This window comes from Opisthocomus hoazin, chromosome 9 (genome assembly GCF_030867145.1).
Source record: "Opisthocomus hoazin isolate bOpiHoa1 chromosome 9, bOpiHoa1.hap1, whole genome shotgun sequence".
Lineage (NCBI taxonomy): Eukaryota > Metazoa > Chordata > Aves > Opisthocomiformes > Opisthocomidae > Opisthocomus > Opisthocomus hoazin.
This window is the reverse complement of record NC_134422.1, coordinates 2,927,164-2,942,357: the sequence shown is the minus strand read 5'-3', so window position 1 is coordinate 2,942,357 and position 15,194 is coordinate 2,927,164. Positions and strand designations below refer to the sequence as shown.

The 15,194-nt window shown below is 42.8% G+C and overlaps 1 protein-coding gene across 1 annotated transcript in view; it reads left to right on the top strand.

Annotated features, from left to right (window-relative positions):
- Window positions 1-13,519, top strand: part of KIF5C (kinesin family member 5C) — an 89,175-nt gene extending 75,656 nt beyond the window's left edge. Inside the window, exons 22-26 of the mRNA XM_075429984.1 lie at window positions 357-428; window positions 1,242-1,346; window positions 3,745-3,961; window positions 4,955-5,068; window positions 9,757-13,519. Coding sequence (XP_075286099.1) covers window positions 357-428; window positions 1,242-1,346; window positions 3,745-3,961; window positions 4,955-5,061 — 501 coding nt within the window. The 3' untranslated portion in view covers window positions 5,062-5,068; window positions 9,757-13,519. The remainder of the gene's footprint in view (window positions 1-356; window positions 429-1,241; window positions 1,347-3,744; window positions 3,962-4,954; window positions 5,069-9,756) is intronic.
- Window positions 13,520-15,194: the final 1,675 nt, after the last annotated feature.

Below are 15,194 nucleotides of genomic sequence, written 5' to 3'. Positions count from 1 at the left end.
AAGCATGCTCTTGCTGGAGAGTGAACGCAGAGATCTTTCACGTCTGTAGACGTGCGTAGCTGGGGCCAACCTGGGAGACTTCAGCTTGCTGCTGTTGTTTCCCCACACCCGAAGACAGAGCTGACACATTTTCCAGTGTAGCTTTGGCGGGGTGAACACCTTGGGAGGTGCGAGAGCTCTGCGGTGGGCACTGCCTATCTCTGAGCTGCCTGTACCTACAGGCGGGCACACCGCTATGAGTAAATCACAATGAAGTCCTACTGCTGGCTCAAATCTGAGGAGAATTTTTACATCAGAGTATCTACTATCTGTTACTGGTTTATGCTTTTTTAAAATTATTATTATTTTGATTCCAGGCAAGAGAACTTCAGACTCTTCACAACTTACGCAAACTGTTTGTGCAAGATCTCACCACCCGCGTTAAAAAAGTAAGACTTTTAACTTGTAAATCAGTCTTATAAGACTCTTTTAAACCAAAGTCCTATTTTTTTTGCAGTACTGAGATTTGCTGGAAGCTTTTAGTGCATGGTGTTACAAAATAGTATATTGTATGTTCAATAATACAGTGAATAATAAGATTAAAACTGTTCTGATGTTTATTAGCTTTTATTTGGTCCTAGTTTGTTAAGGACAAGTCTTGGTGATTAAGTAAAATGAACTAATCCAGTTCAGTTCAGTTACAGAATTCTAAAGATGGTACTGAGGGGTACCAGAAATTACTCAGTATAACTTGCACTAACTGAAGCTACGCTGAATGCTGCAGCCCTTTCTTTCCATGGGCTTGTGACAAGTCAGCCTTTTTCTGGGAAAATTATTGTTTGGCAGGAATTAATGTATTTTTAACTGCTGAAGAAGAGTCAGAAGCTGCATGAAGTCATAGGCTTCGCAACACTTTTCAGTTCTTTAGAGTTGTTTTGGGGAAGAGTTTTTATACTTTTTTAAGGTTAAAAACCCATATTACATGAAAATGTCTTCCAGGAGTGGAAAACCAGGGTTTTACCCACTAAAATCTATGATTTTCCTATTCAGGATCCCCTCATAACTGTTCAGTAAGAATAGTTTCTTTTTTATGTAGCAGGGAATGTGGCTTTTAAATATCAAATGAACAGGTAAAATAAATTCTCTTGAATTTGGGGCTCTGGAAGACTTTTCTGCCTTTGGGAAACTTAAATTCACAAAAGACCTGAGCTTCCTCTTGAGTTGCTGCCTGGCTTTGCTGAATGCTGCAACTCTCTGTGCAGAGCGTTGAACTTGACAGCGACGACGGAGGTGGAAGCGCTGCGCAGAAGCAGAAAATTTCCTTTCTTGAGAACAACCTGGAACAGCTTACAAAGGTTCACAAACAGGTAGGGGCGCTCCTGTCCGTCCTTCTCTCCTATCTGTCCTTCTGTCCATCCTTCTCTCCTTCCATCCTTGTCTCCTTTGTTCCATTCTTCCAAAAAAAAAAAAATTTATTACTTTTTTATGTTTAAAAGGATAATTTTTGAAGGTAACATGTACTGTCTGAGGAAATGTTACTATAGTTCTCAGCAAAAATTCTTGGCCTTAGGAGTTGGTGTTGCTCTTCCCACTACCCATACTTCTTATGAACGTGTTAAATAAACAATTATTTTTTCTGTGACAAAAGACTCTAGCAGTTTCGGCGTGACTAACTGTCACTGTATTGGTGTAATGCAGAAAAAACAGGGTAAAGTGTTTGTTGTTACCTTGTGTGCTGATAGCTGGTTTCTAGACGAATAGGGTATCCCCAGTTTTGACTCCAGGTCTAAAGCTGCTTAGTGGCCCCCTTGGAGGTGACTGGAGTGGAGTCAACCAGCGGAGTATTAAAGCAAAGGAACAGAGTTTTTCTGTGCAGCTTAAGGGCTGGTGCCTCCCCGGGATGCTGAGGTCGGTTATTTCTAGGCATGTCCATCTCTGTCTTCTCCCTCTTTCATGGGGTTCCCATTCCTTTTGCAATTACGCTGTTCAGAGAGACAAGGGCTACAGAGAGCCCTTCACCCTAGGTACTCACCGTACAAATGGAGATGTGGAGTAGGCAAGGGTTTTGGGTATACGTCAAGGAACGAGCCTTACCCTCTGCTTACTGGAAGGGTGTATATATCTATGGTCTGTGTATATATCTAGGTAGCACCTTGTGAGATAAAACTGGATTATTTCTGCCAATAAGTGTGCTTCCACCCTCTTGTCAGATGTCAGCATCTTTGAACTGGGTCTCACTGTTCAGGTGCAGAAGCACAGAATAGTACAGAAGCTTTTACTTTAATTTTTGAATAGTGACATAACATTCTCTGGTGCAGTTTTCTGAAACCGTTACTAGCGAGACACAGCGTTCTCCGAGATTTGCTTTATTTGTTCCTGTGGAAGTGCCAAAAAAGCAAGCCGTACCGGACCATGACAAGTGTCCGCTAAGGTTCAGTATTTTGAGATTCCCAGGGAGCAGATGGTTTAAAGACCTAGTTTCTAAATGTGGAAATCGGGACATGTTCAGAGTGTTTTTCCTTTTACTGATTTGCCTTTTTTGCACTCAGTTCACGCATCTGCTGGGTTTTCAGAAACAGATTTTTATATCTCTCATTAGCGTATATTTACTCAAAACCAGCTAGGAGTCCACGTCTCATAAGAACTTAGAGGGAAAAATGACATTGGACTTGACCTCAATGTGATATCATCCTGTTCCTGTTTCATATCACAACTATTTCTTAGAACAAGGGTTCAACACTTACAGAAAAAGCACACTGTGACAATTTTTTTTTTTAGCTTTGTTTGTGTTTTTCTGCTGGCACTAAGCCTGGACTAGCAGGTGTAGAACATTGTGATTGTCAAACAACGTGTGAATGTTAGTACGTGCAGTTGCTTTACTGGTGTATTAATGTGGGAGCTAAACCACTTTTCTTCCCTTTACTCCAGAAAAAGGAGAATCGCTCCTTTGGAACAGTTCTCTGTTGACTTCTAGTACTGGTATAGTACGTTCACTAGAAATTGTACTGGATTTTCTAACTGTTTGCCCCAACTTTTTATTTATGAAAAAATCAGTTCTCTATTGTGGCTGTTGTTGCATATGAAGTTAGATGTTACTCTGATAATGGATAGACCTTGCTCAGGTTCGTATTTAATTGCGGAAGTGCGTGAAATCAGAGTTGCATAGAATCGTCACATGTATAGCTACAGGCCTGAAGTGATTGCTTAGCCGTGTTTGAGGCACTGAAGTTTCCAATCTTCCCACAGCCTGGAGAGGGGAACAAGGAGGTAAGCGTGCCATAACCAGTGGCGGTGATGAATTTTTGATGAAACCCAAGGTTGTCTATAAGATATATTTAAGCGTTGCCATTTTCAAATAATGAGGTGATCAATGCCGGACATTTCTGCGTTCCGAAGAAATGCAGAGTTTCTGCCACAGTTGCTCTTAAAGTCTAGAAAAGGGGATATCGAAGTAGCAGGGTCTGGCCTGGAGCCGTCACCCTCCAGGATCAGATCTGGGAGGTTCTGTTGAATGGAATAGTCGCTGTTTTTTAATCTTTCTGGAAAATTTAGATTAATTTCATACCTTAGCTAGACAATTGAACTGCATGATTAAAAACAGATCTCTCTTTCACATAAGCTTTTTACAGTCATTTCTGGAAGAAACCTGTTTCTTTCATTCATAGTATACAAGGTGGAAAGAGGGATCGGTGGTATTTTCTGTCTCTCCTTGTAAGAGGACCTTTCCCATAGTTTCTCATATTTTTGAAACGTCTTTTCTTTCAGCTGGTACGTGATAATGCAGATCTTCGTTGTGAGCTTCCTAAGCTGGAAAAACGACTTAGAGCTACGGCGGAGAGAGTTAAAGCGCTGGAGAGTGCACTGAAGGAGGCCAAGGAGAACGCCATGCGAGACCGCAAACGGTACCAGCAGGAGGTAGATCGCATTAAGGAGGCTGTGAGAGCCAAAAACATGGCCCGGAGAGCACACTCTGCTCAGATTGGTAAGGACATGGAGCTAAAGGGTCGGTGGTCGCTCCCATACCTCGTGGTTGGTCTGTTTGCTCATGTTTGTATAGAGGGAGCTTTGAAAGCAGCAGTCCGGGGCAAACCACAGGGTCTGCTTCTCTGCTGCACAGGAATCTTCAAAGGCTTCACTTTTTAATAGAATCTGCCCCACCTAAAGTTTAAAGCACCTCTGCTATTTAACTCTGTAAATAAATGGCATTATGGGTCTTGCATGCCCTTCTAGTGACCTGAAATCTTGTCTCTTTAAATTAGTCTCTCACTTTCTTCCTCCTCCCCCACATACTCTCTTTCTGCTTTCATTCTTTCCTTGCCTTTCTGGACCTTATCCCTTCCTCTCTTCTTCCCTGATTACTCCTCCTGGTGATTTCATTTGAGCTGCTTCGAGTCACAAGTCTTCCCGTATAATTCAGATGCTTGATGTATCTGTGAGGTGCAATCCGAATGGGTGCATGCAAGCAAATGGTGTCTAAGATGGGGCAATTTTTGAAATGATTTGTTGGAACTGGTGAAGAAGGAGGATAATGTTTTGGATGATGATGCTAATACCGGTGTCTTAAAACCTGAGAGAGAACTGGGCAGCACACGGTATTTCCCACTGTATGCTACCTCTCGTAGAAAGCCGTTGACAGCTTTGTCTCAGCATCTTCTGCAATGATATAGTCTAGTTGGACATAGGGAGTACATCGCTGACCACCCAGCGGGTCATGACTTCGCTCTGTTGTAGTCTTTGCAGAGATGAGGGGCATGCTGGGGTGGTTAAGCAGCTCTGTCACATGCAGAAAATGGACGTATGTGTTGTTGGCCGAGGTGAGGGAATGCTGTGTTATGCAGAGCTAGGTTACAGACTGCTCTGCCAGGCACGGCTCCTTGGTTGGAAACAATGGGGTTTGTACGAGAGGAGAAGGTGAGGTAGAAAACCTGGTGTGAAAGCTAAATGCCTTGTTTGGTTTCCTGCTTCTGCTTTGCAGCCAAGCCCATCCGCCCCGGTCATTACCCGGCGTCTTCTCCAACGGCTGTCCATGCCATCCGAGGGGGAGGGATGTCAAACGCCAGCTACTATCACAACACCAAATAGACGAGAAGTAAGAGCGAAGTAACTTACTCATCTGTTTTTTCATTGATCACCCAGTTTTCTGATATTTCCGTCTTGCTTTTAGAATACCCACAGTATTTTTTTTCTAGTTTTAGTAGGAGTTGTTTGCTGATAATTTAACTGTGAAAATTAGTGATTTAAGTGAGGAGTGCCTTGGTAGAATGCTTTGCAAGCTGCTGATGAGAGTTTTTATTTTAATGAGTTATCACATAAAACTTTTTTAACAAACTGAAATGCTCACACATAGAGGTGTGAAACTCATCTAGTAAAAATAGAGTTCCAGAGGTTCCTTCTGCCGCTATAATTTTCTGCTTTCTGTAACATGAATATGTTTCCATGTTGTGATATTCCAGCCTGGGATATAGGGGTAGAGCAGCCATAAGTGGCAGCAGCACAGAGCTCTCCAGATTTGAGGCTCACAATTTGGCAAACTTTACTTTTGTTTCTTTTGCTTTGCACTCTTATTCAGCTCTCTTCAGAAAAAAAATGTAAATATTTTACTTTACTTGCAAGGGCTTGAGGATTTCCCCTAAGCAGAAATCTCATCCTAGGAAGCGTATTCCCCATGAGACTGCTTCATATACCCTACCCTCCCATTTCTTTCTTTAAAGGCTTATTATTTTGGAGATATTTTACATCTGCTATTATTTTCAAAGATAACTTTATGTTACAGGCAAACCAAGAGCTGGCTGGCAGTGAGTGGCTGTGAAAAGTAGCCAGTGGACTGCTAGGTTGTCCCTCGAAGTTTAGCTTTTTCCCTCCTTGAGTATTAATCCTGTCTCATACCTCTCTGCTGATAGTATGTGGTTTCCTTAGGCACTCAGCATTCTTGGGTGGTGTTTTCTTTTTCTTTTTTTTGGAGAATGTTTCCTGTCATGCATGCATGCATACCATCCATCACGTCGCACTCCAGCTGTTGTTGTGTTGTGCGGGTTGTTTCTGCCCATTGTGTTTTCCACGAGCCCTGTAGCTGCAAGCAACATATTTTTGCTGTGGATGAATTGGGGCAAGTCTTTGCTGAGTGTTTTTGTGCTGAAATTGGCTTTTCCATCTCGCAGGCGAGATAGCCTCTGTCCATCTACTGCATTGCATTCCCACCTCTGTGAAAGAGCAGAGGGAAAAGAGCGTGGTACAGACGCATGTAAAATATTTCCAAACATGTATCGTAACAGCTGCTCTGGCAGGGAAAAAAAGCTGCTACCTGCTGAAACTGGGTGGGCCTTTAATATACCAGCTGCTATGAAATGAAGCCTCAGACTCAAACAGGCCACCCATTAGGTATAGGCACATGCTGAGTGAACAACTGTAGATTAGTTTTAAGTGTATTTATTTTGTTAATAACTTTCATTAGATGGATGTATAACAAGGTGGGACTTTGGAAGTCAAGAAGAAGCAATCAGAAGGCATAGAATACTTCTCAGATGTTTTAGATGCTGGGTTTTAGATTCAAGGGCAGTGGAGGATGAGCAGATTCAGGCCCTGCTTGGAGCATGTTGCAGAGGAGCTCATGGTCAATAGAGGTGGAGAAAAACAAGATGGAAAATCTTAGAAGAAACAGGGTGAACGTGTGGATTTACTGTTTCTGAAAATAATTAGAAAAAAAATTTCTGATAACCAAGTGGAAGCCGTACAGGTTGGAATGAAGCCATTTAAAAAGTGTGTATGGGTTTTTTCCTTAACTGCCAGTAATGCTCCTTTATGGCTTTTATTGGTCTGGTTCCCTTATCGCTCGAGGTTGAGTCTCACGCCTGGCTGTATTACATGTTACATCTGTTATATGTAAGGCAGCAATTTGAAATGCTGTGGGAGTTGGACCCCGTGATCCCTGTGGGTCCACTCCAACTCAAGATATTCTGTGATTCTATTCCATGATTACTACTTCAGAGAAGCATCTTTTAGGCTTTATAAGTGGTTTTTAAGCTCAGTCAAGTTCTAGATTTTTTGTACGCATCTGACAGATGTCTTGAAGATGTAGTGATAAATTAAGGCCAGGCAGTGGTTACAGAAGGTCAGTTCTTATCATCTTTGGTCCTTCGATTACGAAGATTATTGGCAAATTGGAGCTGTTTGGCTGCCAAAGTATTTTGAGAGTACCAGAGTAATCTGAGTGCTGAGCTTGTTGGATGAAAGCCCAGGGACCTGAGTAAGAGTGTTAATAAAGGTACTAACTAGTGCAGGGAAAATATTATACAGATTATTTCCATAATATTGTTGAGACATTTCTGTGCTCTGTAGAACTGCACCGTGCTTTTGAATGGCGCAGTTCTACACAACTAGAATTAGAACAGAATTTTATGTTATGTTCATTTAACAGTGGCGAAGTAAAGGTGGGGTTTCCAACATAAATGTTTGCTGTCAAGTAACATACCTGGTCTCTGGAATGAAGGCTTTCTACCAGGATGAGGGGCAATTTATCTTATGTTCATTCATCATTGACAATAAAGATAATAGGCACTTATTGCTGTTAGACTGGTCAGTGGTTATGATTTATTAACCCTGCAGCCTAACCCTCAGTAACAGCCAGTATTGCTTTTGCTGTTTCTGCAGAGTTGGTTGTTAAAATTGCTGCAGAGCCATGAGGTTAACCAGGACGAAGTTCAGACTGTGCCCTGTTTGGGCCGTGTTGCCTGGGTGCAGTGTGCAGGATGGAAGGAGAGGATTTCTACCCCAGAGAGCATCGCATTTGAGGAGTAACAGTAGCAGATGGGAGAAAAAAAAAATGTGGGCGTTAATAAAATGTGGTCCTGAAGTTGCAAGTTGCCAGTAGCTGGCTTAAACAGGAGACTCAGGAGGCCAAGGAGTGTCTGCGAATCTCTGAGGGAGAATTCCTCACTCTGTCTACATTGCCGACGTTTTTGAAAATACGAGTGCAGCAAATTTGCTACGTGGGGCGTAGCTCAAACCTGGATTTTGGAACCGATCGAAAGGGAATTCACACTGGTGCAGCTAACAGGCTAACTGCTGCCGCAGGAGTCCTGCCTGGCTGGCAGCGTATTTCCGTACGAAGGTGGTGCTGGAATCGCCACAACAGCGTAGCTAAATTTATGCCAGGGTTTCATGGAGACGGCCTTGGGGATTTCAAAATGTTTATTTCTGTAGCGCAGCTTTGAGTCAGTTCTTACGGTTTCATCTTTTCTGTTTTAACAAAAATGGTTGAGATGTATCCTTCACTGTAATTCTTCCAAAGTTTTTTAATTTTGTGGAGAGAAGTATTTTGACAAACCCTTAAAGAACAATACTCTCCGTGTGCGAAGAGCTGCACATCAGGTCATGAGGATGGTTGCGTATGAGTTTCTCTGCTGGTCAGCTATGGCGCTTCGTTGTATGCTGTCGTATTTAAAGCTCCCTGTGGGAATACTTTCTAAATATAACTAAACACAGAGCAGGTTTCAAAAAAAGTTAACATTAAAGTTTTTCAAATAAGACCAGGAATTAAAAAAGCAAAACCTATGGTATATATTTTTCTTTAGATAGGAACAAAAAACCCGAACCAAAACCCACGTGGTTTTGAATCTTTCTCATGCTGCCCCACAAAGTTTAGGCCAGAAACTGCACAAAATTATCAAAGTCACTGTGCACTCTGGTTTCATACGTTTTTCTTCTAAAGCATTAAAGACAACCTATAATAACAATAAGTTTTAGAAATGGAAATAAGCATGAAGGCAGTGTCTGAGCAAACTTCAATGTCCCTTGCAGCTTGCTAGTGAGTAACTGCCAGATGAAATTGAGTGATGGGGAAAATTCATGAAGTGGTAGAAATCTACATTGAGTTGGTTTTCACGCTTAAAATATGTGGCCGGATCAATGGTAGTACACATCATCTCATTCTGAAGTTCTGTCTTTAATTGCCCCCCACACACACACCGTCGGAGGACACGTCCCTGTCTTATAATCAACTGCAAATCACCTTTGTGATTGTGATTCAAGGTCATGTGCCTTGAACTTTGCTTCTGGATGGAATTGCTGTTAAGTTAGTGAGAAAGATGCCTGTACAACATGCATAAATGTTATATAAAATTATATTGTATATTTTTATAATATATTACCAGGATATTATATAAAATATTTTTATATATTTCTTTAAACTCATATTTTGTATATGTGTGTGTATATATATTAGGAAAGCACCTCTCTGTCAGGAGACATACAGAACAGATGGATTGGTTTGGATTTGTATTTTTTCATCCTTTCTTTCTGTGTGTTTGCAAACTCAATAGCAATTACTTTCCTTATTTGTTATATAAGATATGCGCACGTCTGCTCTTCAGCATATCCAGGTGCCGACTAGTGGAGAGAAAAAGCCTGTTAAAGGAACAGAGAGAAAAAGGGGAAAACAAAAAAAGTGAGGCCTTTAGATTGTGTTTAAGGGTGTATTTAGGGGAGACGTAATGCTATGGCACAGGTGGCAAAGAATGAGTTTCGTTAAGAGATTTGTTTCATTATGACTGTGCCAGTTTTCTGGGCTGGAAACTTTAAAGATAGATGTGACAAAATTCCTCTCCCAGACTTAGTAGGCCTCGTGTCATGAATTGTTAAAATTGTGCTTTAGGTGACTCTCGTTTCCTCGCCGTTATGGTGGCTCTTTGGGTCCTGTGAAGCATAGGGATCAGTTGATTTGCCACTTCTAATCTCAAGCATCCGCTAATTATCATTCCCTTTCTTGCTCTCTCTTGACAGGTCAATTCCACTTAGCATGTTAAGGACTGTCATTAAGTCACTAGTTTCTTTTTTTCCCCCCCCTCTTCAACCTGATCCACGTCCTACTCATCCTGCGCTTCCTACAGCCATCTGCAATGCACTGGTCCCAGGTATTTTGAGCTTCGTAGGATCTCCGCGTGTACAGAAGCGTTCAGCTCAACTCTTCTCCAGATACTTGTACAATGTATTTAACATAACCACCTAAGTAACGATAGGAAGTCTGCCACTCCGGATCTCTCACTGACTGCGTTTGACCCCTTGGCGCTGGTTGGGTTGGGGCTTCTTCGCTCAGATCGATGCTTTTTCGAAGTCCTCTGTTGCATCAGTAAATCCCGACTTCTGGCATCAAAGAATTAATTATTCAATGACCAAGTGCCATCCAAGGCAGGTGATTGTGCTCTGTCATGACTGATTTACTGTATAATATACATATTATTTTATATTTTTAGGGGATGAAAATGTGCTGCTATATGGTTTAATTTTATTGCTTACATTTTCAGAAGTAAATTTCCCCAAAGAACCATTTGTAATATCCTGATACAAATCTTTGGACTGTATAAAATAACCTTTATTGCAGTACCTGGTAAAGATCAAACGGGATGCAGAGAAATCTGTTAGTATAGATCTAGGTTTTGAAGTTTGGTAGTTACATGAATATGTCTGTGTGACCTGTCTTAAGATTAAGATCTGATCTGGTTGTAGTCCTCCCTATGGTGGTGGGTTTTCCTGGAGTGTGATGGCTAGCCACGTGTTTGTAAGCGTTGTTCTCTATGAAATTTTGAAGGCTTTCAGAATGCTGCGGACATCTTGTCTTGGAAAAGCCAACAAGCATCCCCACCCCCCTCCCCGCATGCCTTTGGCAAGCCCCAATCTATTCACACCGGAACTCAGATACCGGAGTGAGCAGTCCCCTACCAGGCCAACAGACACTACCTTAGAGAAACAAATTTCTTAAAAAATCCCCCAAACCCCAGCCCCTACCTTAAAAAAAAATTATATAGAGAGAGTCCAAATGGAGGTGAGAGTTGTATACTCGAGCTGTCCTTTGCAGACCAAATTTTGGAATGTGTTTGTTAGGAGGCGAAGAGCATATTGCAAGGGGAAAAGAATGTCTTTACAAGGTACAGTATGCAAGTCGTCCCACGGATGGTACGCTTGGGCGCACGGAGCTGAGGATGCGACCGCTTGCCTTTCTTGGATCTCTCTTTCGTGGCAGACAAACTTTCCATCTTCTGAGCAGGGGGGCACTGGAACTGTTCTGGGAAGGTTCCACTGGCAGGCGATGCTCCTGCTGCTCCTCACACCGCTTCTGCGGCACACGCACGTGTCCTCCTTGGTCAGATGTGCAGGGCATGCAACCTCATGTCTTCACGAAGCCTGGATTCGAGGAAGGTTACGGCCAAGCATAGCCCTCGAGCCTTGTTTTGCAGACATTTACTCTTATTTGAGATTGATTATTTTTTTTTTTAATTTCTGAATGTGTTAGTAGACGTAGAACTGTTTAGTTAGAGTGTTTTGAAAGATTGTGAATCGACTTTCAGTATTTTTTTCTACTGAAATTATTTAGGTGGTTTGCAAAGTTGGACTTAATTTAACTTTTTTTTTTAATGTTGCACTATTTGGGGGAGCATTTTGCTAAAAATATTTAATGAAGTTGCAAATTTGCATGTATTTAATTTATTTTGTATTTTTCAAAGTTTTATATTTCTTTGTGTGCATGTGCACTGCCAGAAGAATGAACTGTGAACTTGCCATATGCAATCTTTAATAAAATTACTGATTCAGAACTACTCTGTGCTATCTTATCAGCTGCTGAGAGCTGAAATTTCTACTATGAACTAATGACCCCCTTGTTTTGGTTCTGAAACAGTTGTCTTGGAAAAGCTAGCAAACTGAATCGCTGTCAAAGATTTTTGTCTTGTAGTAAAGCTTTTGTTATGTCTCTCGAATTCAAAGTTAGGTATGGAAGTATATTGTGGATGCAGCATTAGCGTAAAAATGGTGTGATGTTGCTCACAGCGTCGCCGTTGGTTGGGTACGGCAGCTTACAGAGCTTTGCTCGGCTTGAGTGAGAAGTTAGCTTGGACATCTCTTCCCTGGGCTGGTGCTGATCAGCCAGTCAGTTCACCTAGCTAAAATGATGGAAGGTTCTCCAAGTTAACTTTTACGTCAAGACTGTAGGAGGGCTTTCTGTAACTGAAGTGCTGCAGAGAATGCCTTAGGCTATAATTCTCAAAAAGAAATAACAGAAGATATTTACTCGATCGGAAACTATCAGTCCTGTCAATTGAGCTTACTCTGCTTATACGTAGATTCTTGTTTTGTAAGCCTATTTTAATTAGGCGACTTAAGTTTGTATTGCGTACTGTATATTCAACTTTTGTACCATTTTTAAGTCTTACACATTTTATATATAGAAATGAAAACCACGCATCTGCTTTGCAGAGATCAAAACCTGTCTCTGCGATTTCCACGCCTCGATGCTCTCTTGATTTCTTTGCTTTTTGAACGTTGTATTATACTTATTCTAGGCGAATTTTAAAGTTGCAATTTGTGTAGCGCAAATTAAATTTCACCTCTGAAATATCATGCATGGGACAAATTTTGGTTGAAACACTGTTCACAAATGGAAAACGTACTTCAGATGGAACTAAAGTGCATATTGCTCTTTTTGCTAGTAATTAAAAAGTATTTCCTGCTCACTTGAGCTTCTCTTAATATGTTCAAATATCTTGTGTTTGTCCTTGAGTTCATGTTTCATCGACTTGTTTTCTCGAAAGCGAGGAAAGTTTTAAACCTGGAAAGATCTTGGCTGATGCGTTATTAAGTTTGTATTTAACTCAACAAGGGTGAGAGTGGATTATCCTGAATATACTGAAAAATAAGTCACAAAAAACCTTTTCTACAATAATTTCTGCCTACAGAACCTCATAAGTAACTTTTTAAATTCCATTTTATAAAGCCTTATGGACCAAGATGCACATTTGCCTGGAATTTTGATAAATAAGGCTTGGAAATAATTGAAGTAAATAATCTTAAGATGAACATTATTTCATTTGAATAAATGGGTATTAAAACCAAATGGTCATGCCAGGTCCGAAAGGAAAAGGAGGGCTAATAAAATTTCCCTTGTTGGAGGAGAAAGACTTTGTGTAAATACGAATGAAGCACATCTCGATTGCAAATGGAAGGGATCCAAAAATAAATTGGCAGGATAATCTTAATCTACCCTTGCTTTGATTTCCGTCTTCACTGTGCCTGTTCGACCTGCGACGTGCCCTGGAGACCATCCGCTGTGCAGGACAGAACACCGCTCCACCAGGTCCCCTCTCGCTCGCACAGTCTCGTCCACTGGAACACTTTTCGTTGTGGGAGAACCACGGGGGTTGAGGCATTCTGTAGAATTATACCTGTCTAGTTTGTAAAGTGTGTAACGTGAACTGCAGATGTGTATTCTCTGGGCTCTGTGTATCTTTACAGTAGTGTTCAATTTAGGAAAAAAAATAAATTGTGGACACATTTTGCTGGTAACAAGGGGAAATTTTTTGCCATTGCATCAAACGATGCTGAAATGTATTGAACTCTTGGTAGCAGATCTGAACCCTCCTTCCCCCATCCCGTGGAGATAAGTCTTTTATCTTCATTCTAAAATTCTATCGGAGATGGATGGATACACTGGCAGACTGCATGATGTATCATTCGAAAACCGTTACAGTGGAAAATAAAACTGAACTAAACTTTGCGGTGTGCGTGTTGTGTGACACGTATGTACAGCATCGCTGTTACAGGGGTGCTCTGCATCTTCTCCACTACCTCTCCGTGGAAATCTTCCTTCTTCCTATTCTTGTTCAGTAGCCTGGAGGATGACGAGGAGACTTTTACCCTCTGCATGCATTTCCATTTTTGTAGGGCTGTTACACTCACTTGATGCACGGTGTAATGGAGTAAAAGTTCCTGCGTCCTTGCCGTCTCCCTTAAGTCACACGCAGGAGCTTTATCAACAGCTTGTGTTCAGTAATTGTTACCCTGAGCGTTTCTCAATTAGATTGTTACTGTTCTACTCGGTGTCACAAATTCCTGGCACTGCAGAACTTCTGTAGAAGCGGATTGCTCTCTTTATGCTGCCAAGTAGATTTCTATTGAGGATTCTGTGGGTTTGCATCCTGCCTTAGGTAGGCTCGTGCTGATTTTGCTCAGGGCCTGCTAGGAGCGCAGAAGCACCGGGAGCTGCATGCAGCCAGGCTCTGTCAGTGTTCTGGCTGGTGATGGGTGGCCAGTGGTGACCGATGGTCAGCGGGGCATCTGTGGATCTACAAGAGCTAGAGACAAGCCACCGAGCAACTAAGCGCTTAGATGCACTCACTACACATCGCAGAATCACAGAACACTTCGGGTTGGAAGGGACCTTTAGAGGCCATCTAGCCCAAACCCCTGCAGTGAGCAGGGACATCTTCAACTGGATCAGGTTGCTCAGAGCCCCGTCCAACCTGGCCTTGAATGTTCCCAGGGATGGGGCAGCCACAGCTTCTCTGGGCAGCCTGGGCCAGGGCCTCACCACCGTCATGGGGAAGAATCTCTTCCTAATATCCAGTCTAAACCTACCCTGGTTTAGTTTAAAACCATTACACCTTGTCCTGTCGCAACAGTCCCTGCTAAAAGAGTTTGTCCTCATCTTGCTTGTAGGCCCTTCCAGGCACTGGCAGCTGCTCTAAGGTCTCCCCGCAGCCTTCTCTTCCCCAGGCTGAGCAGCCCCAGCTCTCCCAGCCTTTCCTCCCAGCAGAGGGGCTCCAGCCCTCGCATCATTGCTGGGGCCTTCTCTGGCCCAGCTCCCACAGCTCCAGCTCTGTCCTATGCTGAGGGCTCCAGAGCTGGATGCAGGACTCCTGGGGGGTCTCAGCAGAGTGGGGCAGAGGGGCAGAATCCCCTCTCTCACCCTGTGCCCACGCTGCTGGGGATGCAGCCCAGGGCACATGTGTCCACTGAGGCTGCCAGCAAACACTGCTTGGTCATGTCCAGCTCCTCATCCCCCAGCAGCCCCAAGTCCTTCTTGGCAGGGCTGGTCTCCATCCCTTCATCCCCCAGCCTGTATTGATACCAGGGATTGCCCCAGTGCAGGTGCGGGACCCTGGCCTTGGCCTTGTTGAACCTCAAGAGGTTGGCATGGTCCCACCTCTCCAGCCTGTCCAGGTCCCTCTGGATGGCATCCCGACCCTCAGGTGTCTCAGCTGCACCCCTCAGCTTGGTGTCACCTGCAAACTGGTTGAGGGAGCACTCAATCTTGCTGTCTAGGTCACTGATGAAGATATTAAAGAGCACTGGTCTCAACACGGACCCCTGAGGGACACCACTTGTCACCGGTGTCCATCTGGACATTGAGCTGTTGACCACTACCCTCTGGATGTGACCACCCAACCAAT